Below are 14,220 nucleotides of genomic sequence, written 5' to 3'. Positions count from 1 at the left end.
ATTTTGCAAAGTAAAGGAATATTTAATTTCAAGAGGTGCTTAATATTGGAAAAATATGATATTTTAGAATAGTATATTTTTAAAGTGTTTATTTAATTATTAATTAAATTATTTTTGTATTTAAAGTTTAATTATAATTAAATTAATTTAAATCAACCTTTTTATTATAATATATAAAATTTTATTTTTATAAAATCTTAAAATTTTTTAATTTTATATAAAAATTTGAAAAAAAATATATTTATATAGTATTAAAAACTAATATTGCAAAAATTTATTATAAAAATATTATTCTTTTAAGACTCATATATATAAAATTGACTTTAATTAATAAGTAAAATCACAGGTAAATTTATTTGCAAAATACTTGAAAAATAATATATAATAAATATTATAAATTTTATAATAAGATATTGGAAATTGCAAGTTAAATAAAGTAATCTAAATGTAGTATACTTTATATAACTATTTATAATAAAGATATATTATCATTTTTAAAAGAAAAAAAAAGAAACAAAAAATTATTTTATTAGTAGATAATTAATATAATAAGTAAAAATAGATATATAAATGAATAATTAGATAATAAGTAAAATTTTTAGTATTTGGTAATCTTTACATTTGTATATATATTAAATTTTTTACTTTTATACTTTTATTATTTTCTATTCTAATATGGTTAGTTAAGTAAAAAATAAAGTTCAATTTATTATTATTATAGTTGCAATATTTTTTTAAAAAAAATAAGAAGTAAAGAAATTTCTATAATTAATTTTTATAAATTTAACAAAATAAATATAGTAGAATTTAATAAAATAAATATTTGCAAACCAAAATAAATATACAATTTAGAATTACTGTTTTTTTTATATTTGAATCAGATTCTTAGAATTTATCATTTATTTTATTTATTTTCAAGATTTCCTTTTTAGTTTAAAAATTCAAAATTTGTAAGAATTTCATATCTCTTTATATTGCAAATTTAAAGATTATATTTAGTTATATTGAAATTTTAAAGAATTCTACATTAAATATAAAGAACCTTAAGAATTCTGGAATAAAAAGAATCCCTAAGAATAAAGAATCACTTTTAATTAAATTTATTTTAATAAAATTTGTAATAAAAATAAATCATTTATTTTATATTAAAAATGACTTTTATGTTTAAAAAAAAAAAAATAGTTTTATTGCAATAATAATAATAAAAAACAAAGATTATTTTAATTGCAAAAGCATAATTAATTTAGATATTTCTTATTTGCAAAACAAACCCTTTTTTTATATTAATATAATTATTACTTATTGGAATAAAGTTATTATATTAAAACAAAAGATGCCGGTAGCGTAAAAAAAAAAATATAGAGGACAAAAAAATTTCAAAAAAAAAACTTGATTTTAAGTTTTATAATAGTGCATTTGTATCACAACAATAAATTTCCAAAATTATACCGTACACAAACACGAAAAAAAACTGGACCTACAAGTAAAACACATGTGATTATAATAAAATATATTACCCCATAATAAATGATAATCCAATGCATCAAAAAAAAAAAAAATTGAAACCACTTTTTCAGTAACCTAAAAGCAAAGCCTTTTCTAAATAATTAATGTTAATCTCTTTTGATCCTTTTTCCTCCTCGATTTTTTTTAGATAAATTATTAAATTATTATAATTTATAATTATCTTAGCGATGGCAATTATATCTTTCGAGATACTAAAAAAAATTAAAATTTTAAAATTTAAATTGTTTAATAAAATCACAAAATTTTTTAGATTGTTTTTTTAACCTTTTAATAATGATGTTTTGGAACAAATCTTTTTTTAAACGTTTTATCCGATGTTCAGTTACAAAAAAAAAACCAACACCGCAGTAAATTTAAAAATTCCCCGTCTCAACCGAAAATAGTTCGTTTAACATCCACACTCAATCATCGTCATGATCAGGTTTATTTATTTATTTATTTTTATTTATTTTTACTTTTGATTATTTTTTTTTTTTGAATTTTTTTTTTTTTTTTTTTTGATAAATAGATAAAAAAAAAATAAATTTCAAAAAAAAAAAGAAAATCACATTTCCGTGGCGTTGAATTTGTTTTTTCATTATTATCAAACCTTAATTTTTTTTTCGCTTTATAGTGAATATCTCTCCATTAAACATTTCGCACGCAAAGATATTTCTAAGAAATGGATAATGGACCAATACAAGCTTACGCTAAACTTGAAGGTGACAACTTTTGTTATTACATTAAAACGCTACAAGTAATTCTTGGACGTAAAACAAGTGGTTCGGATCAGGTTGATATACACCTCGGTTCAACTAAAGCAATATCAAGACAACACGCGCGACTTTATTACAATTTTCAAGAACAACACTTTGAACTGATGATTTTCGGGAAGAATGGTGCTTACATTAATGAAGTCTTTTGTGAAAAAGGTGTTACAGTACCGCTAGAGAATAGGTATTCTTTTATCTTTTCTTTGGTTCTTATTTTAAATATAGGTTTTAATTATAATTCCAAAGTGCATGAGCGCGTAATAAGTTATTTACATTGCGTAATGTATATTATTTTGACTAAATATTTGACTTAGTTTACCATTTCGTTATGAGTAACGTAAGAAAAAATATCGAGAAATCTTTTCATATTTTAAATATAATGTGCTCTGAAAAAAAAAAAAATTTTCGTCATTACTAACGCGCGACTAATTTGAAATAAATCTATAAATTAGGACGAAGATTCAAATTGGCGAGGTGGTGTTCTCATTTTTACTCCCAAGAATGGATGGTGAGGTTGTTACGTCTACTAATACTGAGAATGACACGTATAATATAACCGGTAAAACAACTTATCAAGAAGTAACGTTCGACCATGACTCTCCATCAGAAAATGGTCAAAGTTATTCAAATGGATATATTAATACTACCAGTCAGGAATATTCACATGGATATACTACTAATAAGGTTAATTCATTAGACAGTGGAATCGGTTCATCAAATGTTAGTCAAAGAAGTGGTTCTACTTCTTCTACCTCTACTCAAGAAGATCTTATTGAACAACATGCTATTGAAAAGATTGACACATCAAAATATCAATCGAGACAAATTAAACCTCCTTTCTCATACGCTTCTTTAATCGCTCAAGCAATACAATCAGCTCCTTCTAAGAGGATGACACTTAATGCAATATATAATTGGATAACGACACAATATCCTTATTATAAAATTGCTCAAAATGGATGGCAGGTATGTAGCTTAAGTCAATAATAATAATAATATTATTATTATTATTCGGTTTAAATTACTTTATTAACTATCTAACTATCTTATTTTTTTTTTAGAATTCTATTCGTCATAATTTGTCATTAAACTCAGCTTTTGTTAAAGTCCCACGTAATGATCATGAACCTGGTAAAGGAGCATGGTGGACAATTGATCCTGAATGTGAATCTCAATTTACTGATGGTGTATATAAAAAAAATCGAAGGCCAGTCGCTGCAAAAGAGAAGAGAACGCCTTATCCACCACCAGAGAAAACTGTAAGAAAAAGATTAATTAGCGATAATAATGATAACAACGACGGAAGAAGCTGTAAGAAGATATCAAACCATCAAATTTCCATAAATGATAAAAATTTACAGGCTAACAATAATAATTGTGGTATTGAGAGTATCATCACCGCTGCGGCTAATATTGGAGGAAAACAAGACGTTATACTAAAAACTGTAAGTTTATTATAAAACTTTCTCTTTGTTTTTTTAAACATTAATACTGATAATTCTATCTATGAAATCAAAAAGAATGGACTTCCTCCTATCTCTCCTCCCTCTTCTAGTTCTTCTTTACAGTTAGTAACATCAACATCAACATCACACGGAATCAATTCTCATTTAAAAAGAAATATAGCACCAGCACCACCAGTTCCAATTGCACCATTAATTCCACGTCAATCCAGCGGGAAACAATATCATCAATTCACATCATCAAGTTGTTGGAATGCACATCATCATCTTCAAATTGCTCCCAAAAAGTCTTTACCTGATCAAGGATTAGGTAATTATGCAAAATAGATCAGGGAACTTTTACGTTAAATTTTTTATTAAGGTAGAGGTAGACATACACTTTATAATGTAAACAAGTTCAAAGAAGATTTAACAAAAAAAAAAAAATATTTTAAGAATAGAATCATAATATTTTCATTTGTTTCAATTTATTTTATTTTATTTTTGCTTTTTTTTTTACGCGTCGTCATTAAAATTTTTATAATCTTCTTTGAACTCAATCATTGGATTTCGATCATACATAAATATACAAAGTAGAAGTAAGAATAGAATGGATCATTTATTGGGGAATATATGAATAGAAAAAAATCTTCGTGATGAATCTTTTTTAAAAAAAATTGAGATTTTATTTAAAAATAAAAAAATATATAAATATATTGTATTTTTATACGTATAATATAATATTAATTTATTATTTTATATATATATATACTAAAATTATTAGTTTATGGTAGTATAATAATAATATAATAATTAATAATAATATAATAGTAATATAATGGAACAATGATTGTTCTCATTTATCTAAAATATCTCATAAAAGTAATTTGACATTTGACATTTTATGTAATGATTCTAAAATTGGATTAATTGATTTTTAATATTAGTATGCGGAATTAAGTTAGGTGACAAATAATGAAATCAAGTAGTAACACGAGTGGAAGTTAAAATTGAGTAATTTGATAATATACCTTTTTTTTACCAAAATGGATTAGCGTATTTATTAAAAGATTTATTATTCGATATTTAGAAGATAATATTATAATATATATATTTGTTACATTTTATTAGTTATGAAAATAATAATAGTATTATAATTATAATTCATTGAAACTATATATGTTGAAATTATTTTAAACAATCATAGTTGATTAATATTTTGGTATTAATAATACTACACAATAACAATTAATATGAACAAATAGAGAAAAGTTTTTTTCTTTTTGTGCAATAAAGAACATTTGATTCAGAAATAAAATAAAATAAAATAAAAAAAAAATTTTTTTTTTATTTATTTTTGACCCTTTAATATTATGATTAATGAACTGCCAAGTAAAGTAAATGTGATAATGTAGAAAATAAAAAAAATATATTGTTAAAGTAATGATAACGTTCTTGAAAATTTTCGTTATTCATATGAACCATAAAAAAAAACCTAAAAAAGAATTCTTACGTTAATTTGATATATAAAAAATATCTCACGCACAAAACTAAATTAGTTCTCCGTTGTACCAAATGGGTTTAGCCATTAAAGATTCGTGATGTAGATTATTGAATGACAGCTCACTTTTTTTCATCCTTAAAATTTATAAAATCACGTGATATCAGATTAGAATGATTAATTAGAATGATTAGAATGTCAAAGTCCAGATTATGTATTCTCCTGACTAGCCTTAAAATAAACAAAGTCCAGATTATCTTTTTTTTTGGATCGGTCAAAAGAACTAGCTTTCTTCGCGTAAGAAATTCACGTGACGTAGATTATATCAAACTTCAAATAAGCTATAAGAAGCTATTAATTAAACTATTTAATGACAACACTTTTTTTATAATAATATTTTTATTTTTGCATATTTAAAGGTCTAACTAAACTGTAAGAAAAACCAACGGTTTATAGCTTATCGCTCATTGTGTAACCTAATTTAAAATTTGATTGGCCAAAATTGCTATCTCTCATTTTTTATAGTTTTAGTTTAAGGAAAATCGCGTCAGATCTTATAATAAGTGAAACTAATTTATTATAAAAAAAAAAAATTTTTTTAAGTACGGGGAAATTCCGATAATTTGCGATAAGTTTTTTTTTATCTTTTCTCGAAATACTAAAAGATCTGATATTCTATTTTTGGCATTATAGGTAACAGATCATTATTAATGTAACAATAAATTACTATTAAAAGTTAAGAAGTACAACTTATTTTGGATTTATGTGAATTTTTTTACGCGAATCGAATAATTTTAATTAATACATTATTATTAATCTTGTTTTTTTTTTGTCTCGAATATCTAAATATGTAAGATGAAAATTTCTTTAATTAAAAATTATTATTTATATAAATATATAATTGAAACGAACTTATACATTAAATATTTTATATTTTATTTATTGATACGATCTTCATATGGAATCCTGCTTCTTTTGATAATGCATGAAATATTTGATGCGATTTTCATTTAACTGTAAAAAGTTTTTTTTTAAAGTTTTTACTATTATTTTCCCGGATTGATTAACTCATTTAAACTTGAGAAATTCGCGATTATAAAATTTCTTAACTAACCAAAAATTGAAGATTGTGTAACCATTGGTTTTCAGCCATAATGTATCCTGTTAATCATAATAAAAAATAAACGTTTAACCTTTAATTTTAAATAGTTTCATATAATAAATAATAATGAAAGAATTCATTTATCAATTTATAATTAAAAAGACTTTTGCAATAAAATCATATGAATATTTTATAGGATAGGTCCAAGAGAGATTCAATTGAATGACAATCATAAATTACACGCGTCATATTCGTAGGATTTCGGGTCAGTATATGTCACACACTTGCAGCATATTTTTATTAAGTATTCTAGGGACAGAACTTTTACTCTTATTTATCACCATTTATCTCCCAAGTATCCATTTAATACTTTTAGCAAAACTTTCCCATATATTATCTTCCTTCTTAAATTCTAATTTATCGTTATCATTAAATAAATTAATATCTTTATTCTCATTTTCACCTTTATTCATAACTTTCGTTTTGTTATTAGTATCTTGTTTTACATTTTGATACATTCTCCCAAATTCCAATTTAAGATTTAAATAACCACGTCGGACAACATAAGGAGCAACGGTATTATAAGAACGTAATCTACTATTTAGTTTTTTAATGGTTTTTTCAAAATACGATTTTTGATCATTTTCCCAAGAAATATTTCGACTATGCGGATCAATCTTATTAGCACTTGCATAACGTAACCAACTTTCACGCATACGTTGACGGAATAAAGAGATTTCATTATTTACTTCTTTTTGAACTTCTATCCATGCTGGTGCTGAACCTTGTCTTTGTACAATTCGATTCCTAAAATAAAAAGAAATATACATATACACATACATATATGAAATGACGAGATATATAGGGAATCGAAGATATTTATTGTTCACTTACATGAGGAATTCTGTACGGTCCAAATAAGGATTCTAGATAAATCATGAGAAAGATTTAGGAAAATGTTTCGCGTCGAAAAAAAAAAACAAAGAAAATTATCAAAATATGCTATTTCTCAATTGATATTTACCCGATCATTAGGGTCCGTTGGTAAAGGTTTACCATGATAACGAAGATTTTCAAATTCTCCTGCAACTATAGCTTCTTGAATTCGATTTTCCACTAAATTGTTCCAACCAGCAATACTTTTTGGTAAAACTTTCGGTGGTTGCTTATCCCTACTACTTTCCTCAACATCATTCTGTGTACCAAGTTTTTTTTTAATTGAATAATCCGTTGCGGCATCTTTCGCATTTATAATACGGGATTGATTCGCTTCACGAATTTTTTTTAGTTTTTCTTCTTTTGATATTGATTTTTTATTTGATGCTATATTATTGGAAGGTACAGGAACAGGTGGTTGTAATGGGGGTTCCAAATGCACCTTGTTCGTAAAATTAACTACCTTACTATGTGCATCTATATATTCTTTAATCGTTTCCCTTTTTATCTTTAATGGAGGATATTTATCCACTATCATTCTTAATACTGTTGTTTTAATATCTTCCTCTCCTGTCCAGGGTATATCATTATCTTTTATAAATGAATTTTTGATAATCGTATTTATTGATGCAGGTGATTTCTTGTTTTCATTATCCACATTATTTTCTTTATTAAAATCATCTTTTTGACCCTTATAATGTTCACTATTATTTGTTGTAGTTGACTTGCAACGAAAAATTAAAAAAGAACTTTTGCAAAGAATTTTATTATTAGAAAAGTGAGTAAATGCATATGTTGAGCGAATTAAGGACATATTAAGTGTAATCCAAAAAAAAAACGAAAGTTATTTTTTTAACAGCTAAAATGTCATCGTCCAATCATCATCTACGCAGATCTTTTTTTATATTAGATTATCAGAAAATTTTTTTCTTTCGTTCTGTTGAAACATTATTAGTCAAAAATGGCGGAAACAGTACAATATTACCTTGAGCAAATGGTCCCTGAACTTGAGGACCTGGAACGTAAAGAAATATTCACAAAAGTTAGTTTTTAGCTGGAAGAGTTTTCTTGTTGGCGTTTAAAAAAATTAAAATTTCTTTTTTTTTAGGAAGAAATAAAATCAATTGTTAAGAAACGAACAAATTTTGAATATGCACTTAAAAGAAGGCCAGCACAAATAATTGATTTTTTAAAATATATAGAATATGAAATGAATTTAGACTTATTAAAAAAGAAGAGAAAAAATCGGTTAGGTAAGGATTTTTTTTTTTTTAACAATCAATCACTTGGATGTAATCTAATTTAAATTAATTAATAATAATAGGTATCAAAGGAAGAGTTACAATATCAGATTATTCAATAAAACGAAGGATATATCATATCTTTGATAGGGCTATAATTAAATTTGCTGGTGATGTTAAATTATGGGTACAGTATATCGAATATGCTAAAAATGAAGGAGATCATAAAATGCTTAGTAAAATATTTGGGAGGTAATATATTTTTTTCTTCAAAATTGAATTTTATAAATTTTTTTTGAAGGTTTTTTTTTAATCAAATTATTTAATTATATTAATTATAGTGTATTACAATTACATCCGACAAATCCTATGTTTTGGATAATGGCATCAAAATATGAATATGAAATTAATACCAATATAATGTCTGCTAGAGGTAAGTTTTAAAAATTCTATATAATATATAATACTTTATACTAAATGTTAATATTTTTTATTTATAGTGTTCTTACAACGTGGTCTTCGATTAAATCACGATTCACATCAATTATGGCATCAATATTTCAAACTTGAGTTAATATATGTTGAAAAGATAAAAGCCCGTAGAAAAATATTGGGAATTTCTAATAAAGATGATGAATCTAATGATGAATCTAATGATGAATCTAACGTAGAACGAAAAGATTCACAAAATTTTATTGAGATAACTGCTGATGATGATTTTTTAAAGACAAAAAAATTAGAATTAAAAGGACTAGATAATTTACCTAATCTTGATGATGATAATTTATTATTACGTGGAGAACTCGCTAAGGTTGTTTATTCTAACGCAATTAAAGCTATTCCTAATGATTTGTCTTTTAGAAAAGAGTTTATTGATGTTTGTCAAGAATTATCTGATACAAATACGATTCAGGAAGAAATTTATGAAAGGTGACTTGAAAAAAAAAAATTATTATCTTCTTTCTAAAAATTAATTATTTTAATAATCCTTTATAGCATACTTAAAGATTTTGAGAATAATCCGGAAGCCTTATCTTATGTTGCTGAAAGGCATGTAGCTAATATTTCTGATGTGCAGAGTGTCGAATTTGTACATGCTATTAAGAATAGTATCGATGAGTTTCAAAAATGCATTGAGGTAATGTAAGTTCAATTAAATATTTCGGTTGTAAACATTACAACATTACTTAAAATACGAATTACTTTTTTCCTTAGACATTGCCTAATGATGAAATGTGGTACTTGTTTTCGAAATTTTTATTAAAATATTCACGTATGGTTTCCGAACCTAATTTGGTATGTCAAAGATTTTCCTGTCTTCTTCAAAAAGGAATTTAGAACTAAATTTATGAATTTTCGATAGATTGCTTTTTTAAATAAAAAATTATTAAAAACATATAAAACAGCCTCAGAATCAAACTTGGCGTCATCACAAATGTATTTAGATTGGATAAATTGGATATTAGAAAAAGAAGAAAGTAATAGTAACGATACTATAAAAATGAAAGGATTATTAACAAAAGCTACGGACACTTGGCCCAATAGTTCAAAATTATGGGAAAAAAGAATTAATATTACTATTTCTTTAAACGATAACGAAGGAGAAAATGATTCAATTGACGAATTATATAAATTAGCACTTAAATTAAATCCTACTTCTTTAATATTATGGGATTCCTATATTTCTTGGATCTTTAAAAAATTTAAGAATGGTGATTTGAAAGATTTTGAGTTAGAAAAATTGTTATTGGTTTGTAATAAGATATATGATTGTTTTTATTTTTTATTTATATATTAATTGATATCGATTTATGATATAGAATTCACTCTCCAAAATATCTTCGTTATCACGAAATAATCGAAGAAATGATGATGATGATCAACCTAATGAAGTAAAAGATCAAATTATAACAAGTTATTTAAGATGGGCCGTAGAAAAGGGAGGATTAGATAATGCCCGTAAAGTTTATAAGAGGTATTTTATATCTTATTTTATTAGAAGTACTTGTATTAACATCTGACGCTTTTTTTTAATAAAATTTATGCTTTAGTTTATTTAATAAAACCTTACCGACTCTGAAATTTTATAAGGATTGTATAGAAATTGAACAGGAATATTTAGAAAAAGAATCAATATCTACAATATCTGATTCAAAATCTCATTTAATTTGGCTATATGAACAAGCATGTGGATTTAAGGAAACTCCGAGTGGTTCGTCTACATTTTTTATTATGGTTTTTACATATTATTCATATTAATAATTTTTGGTAAAAATTCTTTTTATATATAATAATAGATTTATGGCTTGATTTCATACAATTTTATTTAAATAATAAAGAAATAACAGAAGCCAGTAATATCTATTGGAAAGCTATGAAAAATATAAAGGATCCGGAATCCTTTGAAGCTAAATATCGGCAAATGATGTATCAGTATAATAATCAAAAAAAGTAATAATAGCGGGTAAAGTTTAATTTATAATTAATTGTAGATAATATTCCTAATTGTGTAACCAACTTTTTAATTTCTCTCACGCACATTCATATGTCCAAATTAAATCTTATATCATTTTTAATATATGTTTATTAAATTTTTTTTTATTTGTTATGTCATTTTGTCATTTTGTAATTCTTTTGATAAAAAATATAAATAGAAAATTTCATTTGTTTCAAAAAACTTTTAATAAATTCATTTATTTTTCTTTAATTTCAAAAAAGAGTTAAGAATAAAATATTAGTTTAAACTGTTATAAGAATTCCCACTGATCTAAAATTTTTAATTACATATAAATTGACTAATTAGGTTACTTTTATTACTCACCCAAACCAGCCCGAGTTGCCCATCTGTGCCAAATTTGTTGGTTTTCAGCAAAACTGCGCCCAAGATCGATGGATCATCCAAGCACATGGTTCGCACCTGGGACTGGCTGGGAGTAAATATATTTGTAGAATAGACTATATATTTATAGTTAGAATAACATCTACTTTATCTATTTTATGAAACGTAAAAATTTTTCCTTTTCAAAATCGTTTCTTCCCTTTTTTTTTTAAAAAAAAATCATTCCAGACTTGTTTTTAAAATTAATAAATAAATTAAATTAAAAGGTATGTATGCTATTTAAGGTAGCATACATTAAATGATAATATTTTAATTCTTTATATTTATTATTAGTCCTCTTAGTCTCTTTAAGCTCTTGGGAAAGAATCTTACAAGTCTTTGTTCAAATAACAACAATAAAAAGAGAACTAATGACACTTACCGAAACGACGCAGGCTTTATATGACAAGGACGAAGACTTAAGTATCCAAGAGCTAATTGCCGCACAAAAGCTTGGGAGTCAATTACCTCAACCTCCAACTCCTACGGCAACCAATACTTCCGGCTTTAATTTACACCCAGAATTATTAGTTGATAAACAGTTTCGATCTAGAAAAACTAAAAATAAAACCAATTCAAATAGTTTTAATTTTGGTGACGCTTCTGACATGTCCTTACCAGTATCTCATAATGGTTCAACTCCTTCTATAATCAGTATGACAAATTCACATAATACTATGCATATATTATCTAATAATAATGATGATAATGATAATGAAGGCACACATCCAAATAACCAAAATCGATCAATAAATTCATCAAGGAATGATCGTAAACAACAACATCGAGAGAAATCAAATAATAGTGAAATACCAACAGGTCCTCCGGAATCGATGAAAGATCCTACATCCAATTCATTCTCTTCTCATGCTTACAGTTGGCCCATTGCTTTTGCTGTAATACCACCAATGGGTGCTCTTATTTATGGCAAATCTGATGTATGGAGTGATTTCCTGCTATTACTACTGATTGCATTTTATCTTTACAATATTATCAAAGGTATGGAAAAAAAAAAATTTTTACTTTATTAGACTTAAAATTATTATTTTTTATACTAAAAAAAAAAAATTCTCTATTTATTTTTAGTACCTTGGGAACTTTATTATGCAGCTAGAACTAGACGTGTTATGAATGAGAATCTTTCTGGGCAGACTGCAGATCCAGCTCAAGAACAACAACGAAGTCAGGCTGCTAAAGAGCTTCGTCGTCAAGAAATGTGGGCTTTATTGCTCGTAGTCGCCTCGCCAATTATTGGAGGTTATGCGTTGCATGGGGCAAAAATGTATTTGAATTATGACAAGTACATTTCCCATTTCAATATTGTCCTTTTTGTGTTTGCTGCGGGTATCCGTCCTTTAATGCACATTGCTAGTCTTGCAAAAAATCGAACTTTGCACCTTCAAGAGCAAGTTCATTATCCAAGTACAGAAGTTGAATTATTAAAACGACGCGTACAACACTTGGAATATGAGTTTTCTCAATTGCGTCGCGGATTTGCTACAAAACGTGACATTAGCAATGTTAGAGATGGATTTGAACCTACTCTTTCACAGCTGAATAAAGCAGTAAGAAGATATGAGAAAAAAGAACAATATCTTCGAAATTATTCAGAAGAAAGATTTGCTTATTTGGAAACAAAATTACGAGAATATGATACATTTATTGCTTATAAGTTACAAGAAGAGCAAGCAGCGACACTTTCACGTAGTATGATGCAAGTTATTTTCTTGCCACTTAATGTAACGCTTACAATATTGGGTTATGCGAAATACTTTTTACCACGCGATAGGCAGAAACCAATGTTGCAACCCGCTATTAATTCTGAAGAAGAAAAATTGAATAGCGAATTTCAACAGGAAATTTTATCTGGAAGCCTGCAGAAATATTAAATAGTTTCTTTAGTATGAACTTTAATTTTTCTTTATTTCTATTTTGATCACATGGGTTGGCTGCATTTTTACTAATTTATTTTTTATTATGTTTGTTCGTTTTTTTTTGTTATATATTTTACCATATGGACATAGACTTTCAATTTATTTACATTATTCTATTATCATTTTATCAATATGATATTTTATTCCTTATGATGACTTTATTAGTTTTGCTTTTGATCAATTCTTTTTTCTGGACTCTTGTATGCAAGTCATATAAAAAAAGAGGGTGAACAAAAGAAAAAAAAAACCCTACTTTTAAAGGCATATTTGTGAATAGAATTTCCATGTAAGTAGTATACTCAATATTATGTAAGGAATTAAATTCAATAGTTCAATCATATGCTATTTTTTTCATCATTTTATAATTGAATATAAAATTTAGTACTTTTATTATTTTTTTTTCTTGATTTTATACTATTATTTTTTTTTTAAAAAAAAAATTGTAATGAAAAATACATTAAATTAATTATTTTATTCATTAATAATAAACATATTAGTAAATAATTTTTTTAATCTTGATTTTTTTTTTTATAATAATATAATTAATTAAAATAAAGTAAATATATATTAGCTATTAGCTAAAATTAGGTATTTTTATTGGTTAAAATTAATATTTTATATATAACTGATATATATAATCAAATCTTATTTAAAGAATTTTTTTTTTATTTCAAAGTATAACTTTATTAAAAAATTTAACAGTTATATTTAACATATAATTTTACATTAAACCTCACTTCTACTGTACAATAGAAATATTCAAATAACACTGTCATAAAATTATACTAAAATGAACTAAAAAAGTAAAGAAAGATAAAAAAAAAAATGAAAATGAAAAAATAAGGATAATAGTCAAGGCAGTGATATTTATTATATAATATCCATTTATTATAAACTTAATCTTCTA

General features: G+C 24.9%; 4 protein-coding genes across 4 annotated transcripts; 3 read left to right on the top strand and 1 right to left on the bottom strand.

Moving 5' to 3' along the window:
- Positions 1–2,026: 2,026 nt before the first annotated feature.
- Positions 2,027–4,069, top strand: OCT59_023247 (uncharacterized protein; the record flags this gene model as incomplete). The annotated part of the gene is made up of 4 exons (XM_025313791.2): positions 2,027–2,463; positions 2,732–3,245; positions 3,341–3,724; positions 3,800–4,069. Exons 1-4 carry the CDS (start codon positions 2,189–2,191, stop codon positions 4,067–4,069), a joined length of 1,443 nt encoding a protein of 480 aa, XP_025186513.1. The 5' UTR covers positions 2,027–2,188.
- A 2,599-nt stretch (positions 4,070–6,668) lies between these two features.
- Positions 6,669–8,079, bottom strand: OCT59_023246 (uncharacterized protein; the record flags this gene model as incomplete). The annotated part of the gene is made up of 3 exons (XM_025331515.2): positions 7,349–8,079; positions 7,219–7,250; positions 6,669–7,131 (listed from the first exon to the last, which is right to left on the bottom strand). Exons 1-3 carry the CDS (start codon positions 8,072–8,074, stop codon positions 6,669–6,671), a joined length of 1,221 nt encoding a protein of 406 aa, XP_025186514.1. The 5' UTR covers positions 8,075–8,079.
- A 123-nt stretch (positions 8,080–8,202) lies between these two features.
- On the top strand, positions 8,203–11,089 carry OCT59_023245 (uncharacterized protein). Its single transcript, XM_025310069.2, has 11 exons — positions 8,203–8,302; positions 8,369–8,513; positions 8,585–8,753; positions 8,843–8,934; positions 9,002–9,431; positions 9,498–9,639; positions 9,717–9,797; positions 9,865–10,251; positions 10,322–10,476; positions 10,553–10,713; positions 10,799–11,089. The coding sequence occupies exons 1-11, from the start codon at positions 8,222–8,224 to the stop codon at positions 10,954–10,956; spliced, it is 2,001 nt and encodes a 666-aa protein (XP_025186515.1). The 5' UTR covers positions 8,203–8,221; the 3' UTR covers positions 10,957–11,089.
- A 442-nt stretch (positions 11,090–11,531) lies between these two features.
- On the top strand, positions 11,532–13,650 carry OCT59_023244 (uncharacterized protein). Its single transcript, XM_066131928.1, has 3 exons — positions 11,532–12,378; positions 12,466–13,280; positions 13,404–13,650. Exons 1-2 carry the CDS (start codon positions 11,751–11,753, stop codon positions 13,266–13,268), a joined length of 1,431 nt encoding a protein of 476 aa, XP_066006642.1. The 5' UTR covers positions 11,532–11,750; the 3' UTR covers positions 13,269–13,280; positions 13,404–13,650.
- Positions 13,651–14,220: the final 570 nt, after the last annotated feature.

Source organism: Rhizophagus irregularis, chromosome 32 (assembly GCF_026210795.1).
Source record: "Rhizophagus irregularis chromosome 32, complete sequence".
NCBI classification, from domain to species: domain Eukaryota; kingdom Fungi; phylum Glomeromycota; class Glomeromycetes; order Glomerales; family Glomeraceae; genus Rhizophagus; species Rhizophagus irregularis.
Note: the sequence above shows the minus strand (reverse complement) of the source record. Positions and strands in the feature narration are given on the sequence as shown.

Coding starts and splice junctions, on each gene's coding strand:
- OCT59_023245 (XM_025310069.2), top strand. CDS start 8,222: ATGGCGGAAACAGTACAATATTACCTTGAGCAAATGGTCCCTGAACTT. Junction 9,432..9,497: donor CAGGAAGAAATTTATGAAAG/GTGACTTGAAAA, acceptor AATCCTTTATAG/CATACTTAAAGATTTTGAGA. Junction 9,640..9,716: donor AGTTTCAAAAATGCATTGAG/GTAATGTAAGTT, acceptor TTTTTTCCTTAG/ACATTGCCTAATGATGAAAT.
- OCT59_023244 (XM_066131928.1), top strand. CDS start 11,751: ATGACACTTACCGAAACGACGCAGGCTTTATATGACAAGGACGAAGAC. Junction 12,379..12,465: donor TCTTTACAATATTATCAAAG/GTATGGAAAAAA, acceptor ATTTATTTTTAG/TACCTTGGGAACTTTATTAT.